Here is a 15,219-nt window from a genome sequence, read left to right as displayed (position 1 = left end):
CTTGACCAGAACCTTAATTTCTCTAATTGTTCAGCATTCCCTACACCTACCAATCAGGGTGTGAATCAAGCTTTGTCCTGGATGGTGTCTTATGTCTTTTAGGAATTACATTCATCCAGACAAGTAGAGAGAATTCCATCAACTCCTGACTTGTGCTTTTTAGTTGGGTCAGACTTTGAGGAGTCAAGAGGTGAGTTACTCCCCACCAGATTGTGCCTGGAACTGGCCTCAAATTCCAGCCAGTTAGATATTTTTTATCAAGGTTCAGTTCAAGGTTCAATTTCCTTGTTTTTGCTCTTCATACTTCCATTAGAAAGCTGAAGATCTTGGAAGTACAATTAACTATTTTCTCAACCTATTTTGCCACTTTTAAAGATTAGTGCTCATACATGCCCAGGTCTCTCTACTCTTGAACACTTTTAGAATTCCACCCCTGTATTGCCCTGTTCATCCTTCCAAAATTATGCCTTCATGTTTTTGTGCATTAACTGTATCCTGCCATGTGCTCCCCCATTACATTAGCTGTCTATGTGCTTTTGAAGTCTATCACAACTCCCCTCCGATGCATAACACCATCAAGTTTTGTGCCAAAAAAGGTGCTGCCAGCACCTTATTCTATGCCATTGATATAGAACAAGAAATGCTTCAAGATTGCAACATGTTACTGAGGGGAGGTGGTGATGGATGTGAGTGAGGGTCAGCTGCTAGCAGCAATGGTATGGCTAGTTCTGGTGCACAAGTCTTCAGCCATCTCTTGATAGTATGTGGAGCAAATCGAATTTGTTGAAGACTGGATCTATGATGCTGGGTCCTCAGGGGAAAACCAAGATGGATAAGCTCAGTGAGTCAGTGGAAAGCGCACTTACTACTGCCAGTGAATATAGCCTAGGAAAATCGTCTTCCCATTGAATCGATTATATCATCCTTTAGCCGCTCATCAAACAGAAAATTTTGATAGACGGTAAGAGCTAAGGCAAGCAACATCATTGAAATATTTAAATGAGAGATGCACCATTTGAGAGCAGTTTGGTTACTGGTCTTCTGGTCTGGCCTCCATTAAACCCGCAAGGGTTCATTGTAGGTTGAGTTTGAGTTTGAAATTTTTAATATTGTACCTCCCCAGCTGACCGCAGCCCACCTATTGTAGGCATTAATATTCTCCCAGCATGTTCACCATTCCAGCTCTGCAGTTTTGACAATGAGCCACAACTAATTGCTTTTGATTCAACCAGGGTGGGCTACTTGTAAGAGCTCGCTGGCTGGCACTGTTACTTGAGTTTTGCAACTGGGTGGATGAAAACAATCACAATTTTCTACACTGCAGGAAGCTGTGGTGATTTTAGAGTAGCAACCTGGTACACAGGAAGCTTGAATTGGCTGGTTCAGCTGGCTGCAAATAACAAATGATTTGCCAAGATCAGCAAAAAGATAATCCTTACCAAAAGCTGTAGCTGGGAAATATTGAATTTCCTGCATTAACTATAATTGAAGCTTAATTAAACCATTTTCAGATAGGAATCATTTGGAATAAATTACATTGACAACATATTTAGTTTGTAGAGTGCAAACTGGTGTGTGTCTACCTCCAACAAATGTTTTACCTGGTGGGGAAATGCTAATGCTATCTCTTATATGATAAGAAACTGGGAGTGGATATTGTGATGGTAAAGATTCCAAGATTAATTGTGATGTTATATTAATTGTAATAAATTGTAATAATGTTATCTTCTAACATTACATACCACAGGCACATAGGTGGTTGTGCTAATATTAAGCTCTTAGGTTCAAGAGAGCAGTGCTCCTGAGATGCTGCTTGGCCTGCTGTGTTCATCCAGCCTCACATTTGATTATCTTGGAATTCGCCAGCATCTGCAGTTCCCATTCTCTCTCTCCCAGCATACACTTCCAGTCATGTTTTGAGTATGAGATTTTCCTACCCTCAGTTCACTCTTTTAGTACAATGATAATATCAAGAGGATGCCTTTTGAAGATATACTGACCACGAGACATAATACAACAAGCATGTCACTACAATTGGAATGTGTTTCTAATTCTTTCTTACATTAATCATCATTTTCCAGTATGTGCAAGGAGAATTGTAGAATATTTTACTTTGGAACTTAAAAATGGTGGAAAGTTATTTGGAAATGTAACTGTGATTGTGTTGGGTTGCTAAGCACTTGACTATGATTTTTGTGCGGTATTTCATCATTTCAACGCTACAAAAAGTAAGTCACTTCAAGACATTCTGGAAAATGAACCATTGAGGTTAGCAGTGTTATGGTCTATGATGGCTCTTGCTCACCATTTCAAAACACCTGCAGTTCAAAATATGTCAGATCAAGTGAATTTTGAGGTCCCTGCATTACAATTTTTAATTGGAGAAGAAAATAATTTTTAACAATTTTTATTTATTAAGCAATACCGGGTTAGTTGAAGAACACCAATGTTGTTCACAGTGACTCTTTTTTCCTTTGTTCACTGCAAACAGACATTTTACAGCCTGAGGTATAAAGGATGATTGGATTACAGTGGTTAACGAGAAATCCTTATGGTATCCTGACATATTTGTTCACACTGCAGCAAGGATAATGAACCTGGCGATGATTAATGTCTAATACACTTAATTATGTTGAATAAGTCTCTAAACCCAGTAATAAGTACGTGTAGAGGACCCTCCTACTTTGTATGCTGCCAATTTCCTTGTGATATTTAGACATTGCATGATTGTACAAGAAGATTGAGACATGGTTAATGGGTTAGTAACTATTGGTATGTTAAATATGCGTTTGTATGTCTGCTTATGTTATTGAGGAATTGCAGGGACACTAGACAACTGGAAGTAGTTCAGTAGAACTCGACAGCTATTCCTTCCAGAGTACAATTACAGTAATTGTGTTCATGTTTTTGTAATGAGCTGCTACTGCTTTTAATTTATGTAATATGCAGTTAATTGACAAATAAGAAGACTGTCTTACTCAATTTAAAGGTTTTGACATTCATGTTGGTAGACATGTTTAAAATGGGTGCACAACACCCAGAATGCTGGGAAGGTGTATGCGCACATTGTGCACTGCATGTGGGCCACCCAATATATTGTTAAAAGCATAATAAAAAGTGGTGTCCTTTGCCTGCATTTTCAACAGGCGTTAAACCATTTGAAGAAAAATAGCATGTCTCAATTCTCTTGGAAGCTTCCTGTATAAAAGGTAAAATCTGCTGTCCTAAATGCAGCTGGCATCAGCCCTGCTACTTTTCGATTAAAAACAAGCCTGCACATGAACTAGCCAGTGGCCTTTGAAGGGACCACTGGGGACTGCCAAGATAAATTACATTTCTTTTTCAAGTGCTTGCCAGAATGTGAAGCTGGGAGTATGATATTATGCAGAACTTATCATAATATTTCACAATCTCATCCTTTGGCAACAACGTTAGCTTTTAATTTTAATCTGTGACAATATATGCAATTTTCCCTATCTTGCTGTTAAAAAAATCTTAACAGCAATGAACAAGAAAACGGTGCCATTTAGACATTTTAGAATCGAAACAAGATTCAACAGTGGCAGAAATTGATAAAAAGTCCAATTACTTCTTCCTGTTGTTGTTATTATCCTGTTTATTTTTTATTTCACTCATGGAATATTGGCATTGCTCAGTGGGCCCACATTTAGTCAGCTGTGAGCTTCCTTCTTGAATTGCTGCAGGTCATGTGTTGCAGCTAGATCCATAATACCATTAAGGACAGAATTCCAGGATCTTGACCGAGTGACAGTGAAGGAGCCGTGATATATTTCCAAGTCAGGATTGTGAGTGGTTTGCAGGGGAACTTGCAGATTGTGGTGTTCCCTTGTATCTGCTGCCCTTGTCCTTCCAGCGAAAAGTGAAGTAAGAAAGTCTCATCTAAGGACCTTTGTTGATTTTTTACACTGCTGCCAATGAGCATCAGTAGTGAAGGGAGCTGGTGCTGGTGGATGTGGTGGCAATAGTGGGCTGCTTTCTCCTGGATAGTTTCAAGCTTTGTGAGTGATATTGGAGCTCCCCCCATCCAGGCAAATGGGGAGTATTCCATCAAGCTGCTGATTTGTGCCTTTTAGGTGGTGGGCTAGCTTCAAGGAGTCACTCATGCTTTTTTTGTTGTAGTTAATACTTCAGAAAGAAATCTGTCATGTTATTTTGATTACCTGATGAATCGATGCCATTGTTTCCCTGAAACGGTTTTTGTGACAAAGCTGGCAACACTTCTCCAAAGACACAAGACTACAGGAAGAATTTTAATCTGGCATGTCGCATTGGGTACCTTGATGACCCTTAGCCTCTGGCAGGTGTAATACCGGCAACTGTCACTGTTTGTGGTAGAGCTGTTGTACAGTGCAGAGCAGCTGACCTCTGAGTGACCACCCACCTATCAATGAATGGCATTTCCACCACTGGGGTCCTATATCCTGAAGTTCTTCTGACGGGCAGCACTTAAATTCCTGAATTTAATGCTCTCCCATGTATGAGTTTGGAAATGGGAACAGTCAGTTGTCAGGGGTTGCAAGGGGTATGCCAGATGGATAACACCCAGCTTTTTGGCTTCAACCTGATTTTAAACCATGCAGGAAGGCTTGCAAAAGGTCTTCCCACCCAGATGCTAGTTAAAGCCCCCATCTGGGTGATTAATGCCCACTGAAGAGCCTTATCCTGCCATCACTGGCATTCAACCAGCAGCCGGGAGTCACCACTCAGGATATCTGGGTAGTAAACCCTTAGCAAAGCTGTTTGAAGGATTCCAAGGCACTCCTTCATTCAAAGCACTCTGGGAATGACTGAGGGACTCAGCATCAAGAAGAGGACGATGGGGAGGTTGGGACTGACTTTTGAAAGCCAAGTCTCTGACACACGCCAGCAACTCTCTACACTCCACCACCTTTGGTCCAGGACACCTTGCTATCCAGAACTGGGGGTGTGCATAGCAGGCAGCTGCTACTCCTTTCGGTGGTCTTGTCTGCAATGGAAAGTTGCTGGCCTTGGATTGGCTGTCAGGTCAGTAGGATTTCTGCCTTTGGGATTCTGAATCCTGGGCAAAGTCCAGTGGCGGCTATTAAATATATTGGGCCTTCACCAACAGCGGCAATGCAGGGCTCATGCCAGCTGTCCACTCAGCTAGCGAAGCCTCCATCACCTGGGTCACTTTTCAGCCTATTTCTGTTCTATCAACCATATAATCTTCGCACCAGCACCAAGCTATACTGACCACAGAAACCATGACTAGAAAGGACTTACTGAGTTTCTGATGCTCATTGTATTATATTTTGTGCATTTGTTGAAATAGTGTTTGAGCAATTTAAAAAAAGGGGAATACTTTTTTTAAAATGGTCTGTTTCAGGAGAAAACAACATTCATGGTCATTGAGCTATAGATGTCTACAGGACAGTTGAAAGTTCTTTGGCACATCGAGTCTACACTGGTCAAAAAAAAACTACCTATTCTAATTTCATTTTCCAGTACTTGGCCCATAGTCTTGTATGCCTTTGTGAGTTGGTTAGCTCAATTAGTTGGACAATTGGTTTGCCATACGGAATGTTTGCAGATACCATGATGGACTCTCCTTCACAATCTCTCCCTGTGCCTGAGGTATGGTAACTGCACCTTACCTTAACTCCACACCTCGCCTCTATCATCGATCCCTGCATCAAGGGAAGATGTTTGTGGCTGCCCTGTCTATGCCCCTTGTAATGTTGTGCATTTCAAACATGATCCCCTCAGCCTCCTCTGCTCCCAGGAAAACAACCCCAATCTATCCATTCCTGCTTCGTAGCCAAAACCCTCCAGCCCAGGCAACATCCTGATAAAACTGCTCTGCACCTCTCCAATGTAACCACGTACTCTTACAATGCAGATTCCAGAAATCGCACGATACTTGCACCGTAACCTAATCAATGTTTTAAGCAGTTCAAGTATCACTGCCATCCTCTACGCTTCGACTAATAAAGACAAGTATACTGTATGCCCTGTTAACCATTTCATCTACCTGACCCATACCTTAAGAGACTGGTGTACATGCACACCAAGGTCCTTCTAAATCTTGCTTTCCAAGATCCTACCATTCGTAATGTATTCCCCTGCCTTGTTTGTCCTGCCCAAATGCATCACCTCACATTTATCCACAAGGAATTCTATTTGCCATTGATCTGCTCATTTGACCAACCCATCTATACCCTCCTGTAATCTAAGGCCATCCTCCTCGCTATTTAGCACCCCACCGATTTTTGTATCATCCATAAACTAACAGGCCAAATCTCCTACATTCAAGTCTAGAACAGTTTATATGTTCAATAGAGAACAAGGGCCCCAAAACTGATCCCTACAGAACCCCACTGGACGCAGGCTTCCAGTCACAAAAACATCCTTTGACTATCAATGGCCTTCTGTCCCTCAGCTAACTCTAGGTCCAGTTAGCCAAATTAGGCCATAAAATTCTTCAAAAAATCATACTATTTTCTTTCTGCACAAATCTCACCCAGTCGTAGAATTACCATAGAAAGAATAAAAGAATGTGCTAATATTTTAAATTATAAAGGGATTGAAGTAACGCTGTTATTCATGTATTTTGATAAATGTGTTACAGGTGAATAAAAAGATGTTGCACTGCAAGACACTCTGGCGCACACGTGTTTTCCCTTTACTATTGGTAAGTACGGAGGCTCAATTTAAATATATTCAAATGAGAATGACATTTGTAAGGTGTGCAATAATTTGGGGCATGACTTCAAAAAGAATTCTATGATTTCAGAATCCAGTCCTGTAAAATATAGATCTAATGAGAAGTAGAACTGAAATATCGAAACATAGGACAGTTGACAATCTTGTTTGTTTAAGAAGTGATGCGTTATATCCTTGAGCCCATCATTAATGTGCAGGTTATTTCCTTCAAGTAATGTAGCAACTGACTATCAAAAGTGGTTAGTAGGATAATAAAATTTTAAAAATGCCGAATATTTAATTATTACATATACTATACCTGCGCAGCACCTATCATTCAATATATCATTTTACATAACTTGTGTCAGATTGTATTGCTATATCAAAGAAATGCCCAAATTAACATCAAATTTAAACTGAAACATGACTGCAAAGTTAGAAATCACACTGCAGGTTCTATAGCACTTTAATTGTTTCAAGGCTTTGTTTTCTATCGAGAAAATGGCCCCTAGTAAGAGCACGTTAAAGTCCCAGTTTTCCCAAGTCAGACCTCTGACCTGATATGGAGAAAAACATGCTACTCATTTCAATTCCTTGAGTGTGGAGCTGGAAGGGCTCAGATGAAATGTGAGGCTCATTCACAGCAGCCACGGCTAGGGCTACAGCTTGCCCAGTGGGAGAGATCTATGGTTCATGGCAAAGCCTCCCACTTCACCAGAGAGAAGCAAGATGTCACAGGGGAACCCAGAATCTTGGCACCTGGGACAGAACTGAGCCTCATCTCAGAGATCTTTCTGTTCAGCACCTTGTCCTTCCATTTCATATTCCTAATCTCTCGCCTTTGTTCAGTCCTTCTCCCCAACATTGAACTTTTCGAGGAGCTCACTGTTCACAAGGCCAAGATCATTCTGGAGGGCAATGTTCAGGAGAGGGGAGCAGATAATCACAAAGACTAAAATACTTTCCAAAAAGTATTAAAGGCACTATTTGACTCATCCAGCCACTGGGAGCCCAACTTTAGAAACTCGATAGCCTGCTTAATGACTGCCCAGTTGAGCAAATGGTAGAAGTGGTATCAGCTGTGAGCCCATGTGTCAGGTTCCTGTACAGGGGCCAGAAACTATTGCCTCAAACTCTGTAGGATCCATTTGTGCACTTTGGAAGCTGAGGTGAACATCTGAACCAGCCTGGATTGGCAGAGGATGAAATATTCCTGGCAGTAGCCAGGAAAATGAAGGAAGTTCAGCCTGTGCTTGGACACCAGTTAGATATTAATGGAGTGGGAGCCCTCCCAGCTGTTGAACCAAATGGTTCACTCACTGGATGCCTTAATGGTCTCATAATTGCAGTTGATAATACTCTGCATCTGAAGGAATCCAGTGAAGGAAGAGAAAAACCCAATGCTTTCAGCTTTGCAAAGTTTCAGATTTTTCATTCAATTAATGTGTAATCTAATTCTGGCGAAGAGGGCATTGGTGCCCAGGAATATGCAGTGTTTGCAACCTTTTTGAAATGCCCCTGAAGTCACTGCTGGTTCATGTAAGGAGCTAGAATTTAAGAAGATTGCAGTGTCTTTGATAAGTATTGGCAGGGCATGAGGACCAATATTGTGATGTGATGTGTCATGTTTTTGTGATGTAACCCTCTACCTGAAAGCACTTCTGCACAACTCCTTCCCAGTCAGCACCAGTTAGCCGTGCCTGTACTGGTCAACCCATCAATGAGGGTATGGGCCCTATATCCTCCCTGTTATTCTTCCCTCTCCTGTGTTCTCTTGATATTCAGTGTTCTGTCTTTTATGCAGATGTTGTTGCCCTGCATTGCAGTTGTGTTCAAAATGTAATAGTGGTGCCCCCATTTCCATCTGGAGCCTTCTTTCAGGGCAGGTATGTGTGGAGGTGATGGCCTAGTGATATTATCACTGGGCTGTCAATTCAGAGACTCAGGTAATGAGCTGGGGACCCTGGTTCAAATCTGCCATGGCACATGGGAGAATTTGCATTCAATAATAATCTGAAATTAAGAAATCTAATGCTAACCATGAAACCATTGACGGTTGTTGGAGTAAACAAAGCCCTTCTGTTTCAGTGATGCCCTTTAGGGAAGGAAAATGCCATCCTTAACTACCTAGTCTAGCCTACATGTGATTCTCGACCTACATCAATGTGGTTAACTTTTAACTGTCATCTGGGCGATTAGGGATGGCCAATAAATACTGGCCTAGGCAGTGATGCCTACATCCTGTGAATCAATACAAAAAAAGCTATCTGTCCAGTTGAACTTTCGTCTTTGTTCTTTTGTACTCATAATGCCAGAGGGTGCTGACCCCTTTCAAAGCGGCAGTGTGGCCGCTCTTTGCTATGTGTGCTGCAACCCGGACATCTCCTGACTAAAGATTGAGTGCCCCTTTGCCCCACTTACCCTTAGGGTGATGCCAAAAGGAGGTATGATGGCTCCTTTCCCCTTATCTGCCTTCCCCTAGTTGATCTGTTCTTGAAGCTGCATATCTGTTATGCGCAACTTTGAAATTCTAACCTACTACCCCTGAGAGGCTCTTAACAAGTTTGTAAAGTACCTCAATTTGCCTGATTGGGATGAACAGCAGGATTCTTGTCCTACCCCGACGTCTCCAAATGCTGCTGCTCGTTGGTGCTAGATTGGGTCTTGAAATTCCCATCTTTGGGAGGCCCTTAAAATCCAGTGCATGGGTCTCACTGACAACAATTGTAGGTATAAAGTAGAAAGAAAAGGAGAAACATTGTTTTCCCATATAAAATTTTACACAACCTTAAAATCCCAATGCATATTCATTAATGATGCTAATTTCGAAGTGTCACATTCTTATTCTGTGTGCTCATATGGATCCAATTTAATATGCAGCAAGATTCTACAAGCAGCAATTAACTATATTACTGTACTAACTAATTTGTTTGGATGGTGTCTTTTGAAAGGTGAATGTTGTTCTGAGCACCTTTGAATAATGCTGTCAGACGTTGATTTCCCTGGCTGCCAATGCTTCCTAAATATGCACAACACAACTAGTAGGTTTGAAGAGAAAAAATAAATTCCTGAATATTGCTCCAGGCAAGAAGAAAAATGAGATTCTGTTAAACATGAGTTTAATATGTGATAACAAGGTGTAGAGGTGGATGAACACAGCAGGCCAAGCAGCATCAGAGGAGCAGGAAGGCTGACGTTTCGGGCCTAGATTTTTTTTAACTAAATCTCATGACTTGTTTGGAGTTTCATCTTCCAGAAATTACCTTGTACATTTGCCATTCTATTAACTGTAACCTATCCTATATTATAACAGGGCGAACACTTCAAAAACCATTTCATTGACTGTAAATTGCTTTGGGGCAACTTGACCCTATGGAATGCACTCCATAGATGCAAGTTTTTTCTCATATCAGATCTTGACTTTTCATGTTCTGTCTATTTAACAGAAAACAAATCAAAAAGTGTAGTTACTTCAAATAAAATTTTGAAGGAATGCAATTCAAACATTTGCAAAACTAAGAGATAACACAGTGTGAAGCTGGATGAATACAGCAGGTCAAGCAGCATCAGAGGAGCAGGAAAGTTTGACGTTTTGGGTTGGGATCCTTCTTCAGAAGACCCGAAACATCAAACTTTCCTGCTCCTCTGATTCTGCTTGGCCTGCTGTGTTCATCCAGCTTCACACCATGTTATCTCAGATTCCCTAGCATCGGCAGTTCTTACTATCTCACTTGCAAAACCAAACTGGTTTGTAAGGGTATCTGTGAGGGCCTCAGTGAATGTGCTTCAGTTACACAGACTGACAGTTTAGAAATAGTATTGCAAAATCACTGTACTGAACCATTCTAAGTGGAAGCCAAAGGGGATGAACTTGATATTTGCCAGTAGCACTGTTTGACGGTAAGCTAACAGTTTGTTTTACACTACACAGAATTTTCTTTCAATAGAGGAGAGTTTTGGACAGGGTACAAAACATGTCTTACCTGATTATTATCTGACTGTTTCCTGACAAAAAACAATTTCATCCCAAAAGTGAGTATAAAAGCATAATTATCTTCACTTTGGCCAATAACAGCTCAGTTTGTGAACTCAGTTTAACTTTTATCCTGAATGCTATGCAAAAGAAATGTTGTGAATTCAGCCTCCCCAACTCAATGTTCTCCAGATCCTTTTGACCTTTGCACTAGAATTCCCCACAACACTCTCAGGTGGCCAACTTTTAGTGAAAATGTCCTTTCAATATGCAGGAAAACGATCATTTATTTTAATGCTGCAAAAATCCCACTATACTTAAGGACCATCGTCTTTTAAATCCCTGCAGGTCCTGATTGATCTCTACTTCTGCACTTCACTGCTGCTATCTGCCCCTACTTTAACCTGCAAACCAATCTCAAGTGATAATTTGCCCCATAATACTATACAGCTACCTTTCTTTCTACAGGCAAGTCATTACCACCTTCAGTGCCATTTGGTAATGGTTTTCCAGGACTTAAGTCGTTTAATTTCACCAAGCTCCCATGGGAAATTTTTTTTAAATTAAGAACAGTGTCTTTCAAAACCACACTTCAGAAAAGAAACATGTGGTACAAATAGAATGCAATAGGGTTTCAGTTTGATAATGGTTATTTAACTGGTTTAGTTGAGAAAAGGTGACCCAATTTCGCCTCACACTCGGCACCCCTCTGTAGACAGTTGTATGCTTATCAAATATACTGTTACAAACGCAATCATTATTTGTAGTGATTGTAACAAGGTCAGCCAGTTGGATCTCATAGACAATGAGTTCCCTGACTGGGGTTGTGAATGTGTTCCAATCAGAGAGCCCTAGCTGACATTTAAGAACAGGAGTGTGAGACATTCTGTTCACTCTGAGAGAGGTGGATCAGTGTCAAGGACTCTCCACGTGTAAATAAAGAATGAACTTGTGACAGGCTACTGGCCTCCGTGCAGTTATTTCAGTGGCAACAAGAGTGGGATTAACGATGTAATCAGACAGAAGTGCCTTCCAGCTGAAGCCCAGTTGGACTTCAGCAAGGCACTATACCTGGCTTTATCTTCAACAAATAGGGCAAGTGGAGAATATGAGTTGTAGGGTATTTCTATGGAAGTGGACACCCTCACCTGTCCAACTGAACTTGGGGAACGCCACTTGAGTGAAGGCAATTGTATAGCTTTACTTAGGACATATCCTGAACAGAGGGACATTAGGTCACTTCACATCAAAACCCCAAAACAAACTCAGGCCTTGACCAAATGGTTAAAATTTTCTTCCGGATCTGGGCAAGCCATTGTAGTTGCTGATATGTGGACTCAAGACAGCAAAATAGTCCCATTAGTCCTAAATTGAGTCAGAGAACTCATAGACTGGTATCCAGGAGAGTGCACCCCATGGAAAGTCCACCTACATCTGGTTTGGAACAGTTAAATTGCTCAGCAACATCCAAATCGGAACCAATCAAAATAAACATCTGTTTAAATGGTGACCCGGTTCTAATGGAGGTTGTATACCCAGCACCGCCGTTTAAGTGATTGCAGAATCAGTCTTTAATAAAATTCAGTCTGGACTCCAACCCTTAAGTTTGCTTAAGACCCCGACTAGACTGAGAACCTATACCAGGGAACCTTTACAGATTAACTGTACAACTTCAATTCTGCTCTCTTATGAGAAGTAACTGGTTCAGTTAGTAAAGGGCTCAGGCCCAAGCTTGATGGGGTGAAATTGGTTCAGAAAGATTCACCTAGATTTTCTCAACATTTTTCAATTAGAAAAAGATTGCCTGAGTGAAATCTTAGTTAAATACCCAGAAGCTTTTCAGGAAGGTCTAGGGACTGTCAAAGGAGCCAAGACCACCTTGCATGTTGGCCAGGAAGCAATTCCACAATTTTGAACAGGCCATGCAGTGCCATTTGCCTTATGGACAAAGGTGCAGGCAGAAATCAGAAGGCTGGAAAGCAAAGGAATCATCAAACCAGTACATTCTGCAGAATGGGCAGCACCAATAGTACTGACTGTGAAGCCAGATGGGTCAGTTTGTCATTGTGGGGATTTTAAACAGACAATAAACCGTTTGTTGCAGCTAGATAAATACCCAATCCCTCACACAGAGGATTCATATGCAAAGCTGGCAGGGGAGCATTCCCTCACGAAGCTGGACATGAGCCATGTATACATACAATTGCAGTTAGATGAGGATTCCATGTATTGAAGTATGTTAAATTAATGCCCATTACGGTTTGTACCAATGTATGGCATTGCATTTGGGGTATTCTCAGCCTTTGTGATTTTTCAGTGGACAATGGAGAACAATTTACAAGGTCTGTCCCAGATGACCATTTATCTAGGCAGAGTGTGAATAACAGGGAAGACCAGTAAGGAGCACTTAGAGAACTTGGGCGTGGTCCTTAGATGTTTCTCCCAGGTGGACATGCGCCTTAGAAGGGAAAAATGTGTGTTCTAGGCACCCCAAATTACCTACTTGGGATATAGAGTTTTCAAGACCAGGTTACAGTCCAGTGAGGGTGATCAAATGTGCCCCAGCTCCCCGATCTGTACTAGAGCTCAGGTCTTTCCTTGGCCTAGTGAATTATTATAGAAAGTTCATACATACCTTGACCTCCATCTTGGCACCTTTGCATCAACTTTTCGAGTCGGGTCAGCCTTGGAAATGGTCGTGTAGCTAAGCCATAGCTTTCAGCGAAGTGAAGAAACAGCTACCATCCTCTGAGGTGTTGGCACATTACAATCCCAACTGAGATCTGGTATTAATCCTTGATGCCTCCCTATGAGGCACTGGGGTAGTATTAGCTCGTAAGTGGCCCAATGGAGAGGAACACCCAATAGCATATGCATCTGGGACTTTGGTAAATGCAGAGAATAAATGCACTTAGATAGAGTAGGAAGGCTTGGAGGTCACATTTGGAGTAAGGAAGTTCTACCAGTACCTTTATGGACGTGAATTTGTAATAAACCCCTGCTAGCTGTACTTAAAGAGGGCACGGCATTGCCACCCACAGCTTCAGGCTGAATTCAATGATGGGCTCGAATACTAGGTGTGTACAGGAACAAATTGCAACACTGTACTGAAGGCCAAGTGCCAAATACTGATGCATTGCACCATCCCCTGCTGACAGATACACCAGTAGAGGTACCACCACTGGAAATATCTGCAATGGTTTTAAATTTTCTGGACACGCTTTCGGTCACAACTGACAATATCAGACTTTGGATGCAGGAAGATCCGGTCCTGGCAAAACTGAAATGTTTTGGCAGCAGGTTCTGTGTTGAAGCCTTCTCCAGAACTTGAGCACAAAATCATTGCAGCGCCCTCTCAGCAGGATGCCTTCTTTTGGGTGAGATGGTAAATCTACTTTTATGAGCCTGACAGATTCAATGACATTGTTTTGAAGAAAAACAAGTGAGTTGCCAAAGATGCCTTGGCTAATGTGTATCTCTAAATGAATGTCACAAAGAAAAATGGGAAATCTGCTCCCAATCACTTACTGTTTGTTAGAGTTTGTTTTAGTTGGCAGTTCTAATTTCTACATTGCATCCATGGCTATGATTCAAAGGTAAATCACTGCTTTATAAAAAGGCCTTGCGATGTCATTTTCTGTGTAATAAGCATTTTAATTTGAATCTCACCATCTCAGTGGTATGATTTCAGTGGTGTTTTTGAGGTGCAATCATGACTGTCACACAGCTTTCAGATTGTATCAATTATTTTGCAATGTTCTTTAAATAGTTCAATAAACACTAAAGTCGGACCATTGGCTTCTTCCGCCCTAGGCACAGCTATCACCAGATATTTACCAGGAATTTACTAACACGGATCTCAAACTCAATAATTTTTAGCCAGGGTTACAGTCACATAAATACAAAACTAACAGAATGAGCTGAGCATCTGCAAGGAATCTTGTCCATTTCCTGAGGCAAGTGTTTTAGCAAAATTTCACTTGTCTGTAAATTATAAGTAATGTCTCATTTTAAACCCTGGTGCTTTGTGCTTCTAGAATTAGAGATAAGAACAGATATAACTGGCTGTAACATCTATGTGTAGTAATCCAGGAATCTTGTGGAGAAGTTATTTTACTTTATCTCTTAATGCTTACTTGTTTGAAGAAATAAGTGTTGAAATGAATGTGAATATTTTGGTAATATTTTGGGAACATTTAGCAATCTGATAACAATCTATTCTTGAATGCCAGGTATCCTTGATCTCTTCAGTTATTGCTGACTACTCTTCAGAATGTGGGGAAAATGAATACTTTAATCACACAACTGGAGCTTGCCACGCCTGTCCTCAATGTCACTCAGGTGAAGAGCCTGTTTCAGTAAGTTACTTTTGAAATGAGGTTTGTTTTTCTTATAACTTACTTTTTGGTCTTTTCACGTATACTTTCAGTGGACTTAGAAAATTGTCACAAAAATGTAATTTTGCATTTGACTAAACAGGGCAGTAAACAAGGGTCTAGAAATTGTGAGATTCTTTGGAATTTAACTCGGGGAACATGAATCAGACAATCAAACATAGGCAT

At 41.1% G+C, this 15,219-nt stretch overlaps 1 protein-coding gene across 2 annotated transcripts in view; it reads left to right on the top strand.

Moving 5' to 3' along the window:
• The window catches only part of edar (ectodysplasin A receptor), an 82,358-nt gene that overhangs the window by 30,226 nt on the left and 36,913 nt on the right, over nt 1-15,219 (top strand). The window contains exons 2-3 of one of the 2 annotated variants that reach the window (XM_059646617.1): nt 6,611-6,673; nt 14,890-15,015. In XM_059646617.1, coding sequence (XP_059502600.1) covers nt 6,623-6,673; nt 14,890-15,015 — 177 coding nt within the window. In that variant the 5' untranslated portion in view covers nt 6,611-6,622. Of the gene's footprint in view, nt 1-6,610; nt 6,674-14,889; nt 15,016-15,219 lie in introns of those variants that run through there. The other variant, XM_048533065.2, reaches the window with a different exon arrangement.

The sequence above is a fragment of the Stegostoma tigrinum genome, chromosome 6 (genome assembly GCF_030684315.1).
Source record: "Stegostoma tigrinum isolate sSteTig4 chromosome 6, sSteTig4.hap1, whole genome shotgun sequence".
In the NCBI taxonomy this organism is placed as follows: domain Eukaryota; kingdom Metazoa; phylum Chordata; class Chondrichthyes; order Orectolobiformes; family Stegostomatidae; genus Stegostoma; species Stegostoma tigrinum.
The sequence above is the reverse complement of the archived record's forward strand: the minus strand, read 5'-3'. Positions and strand labels throughout refer to the sequence as shown.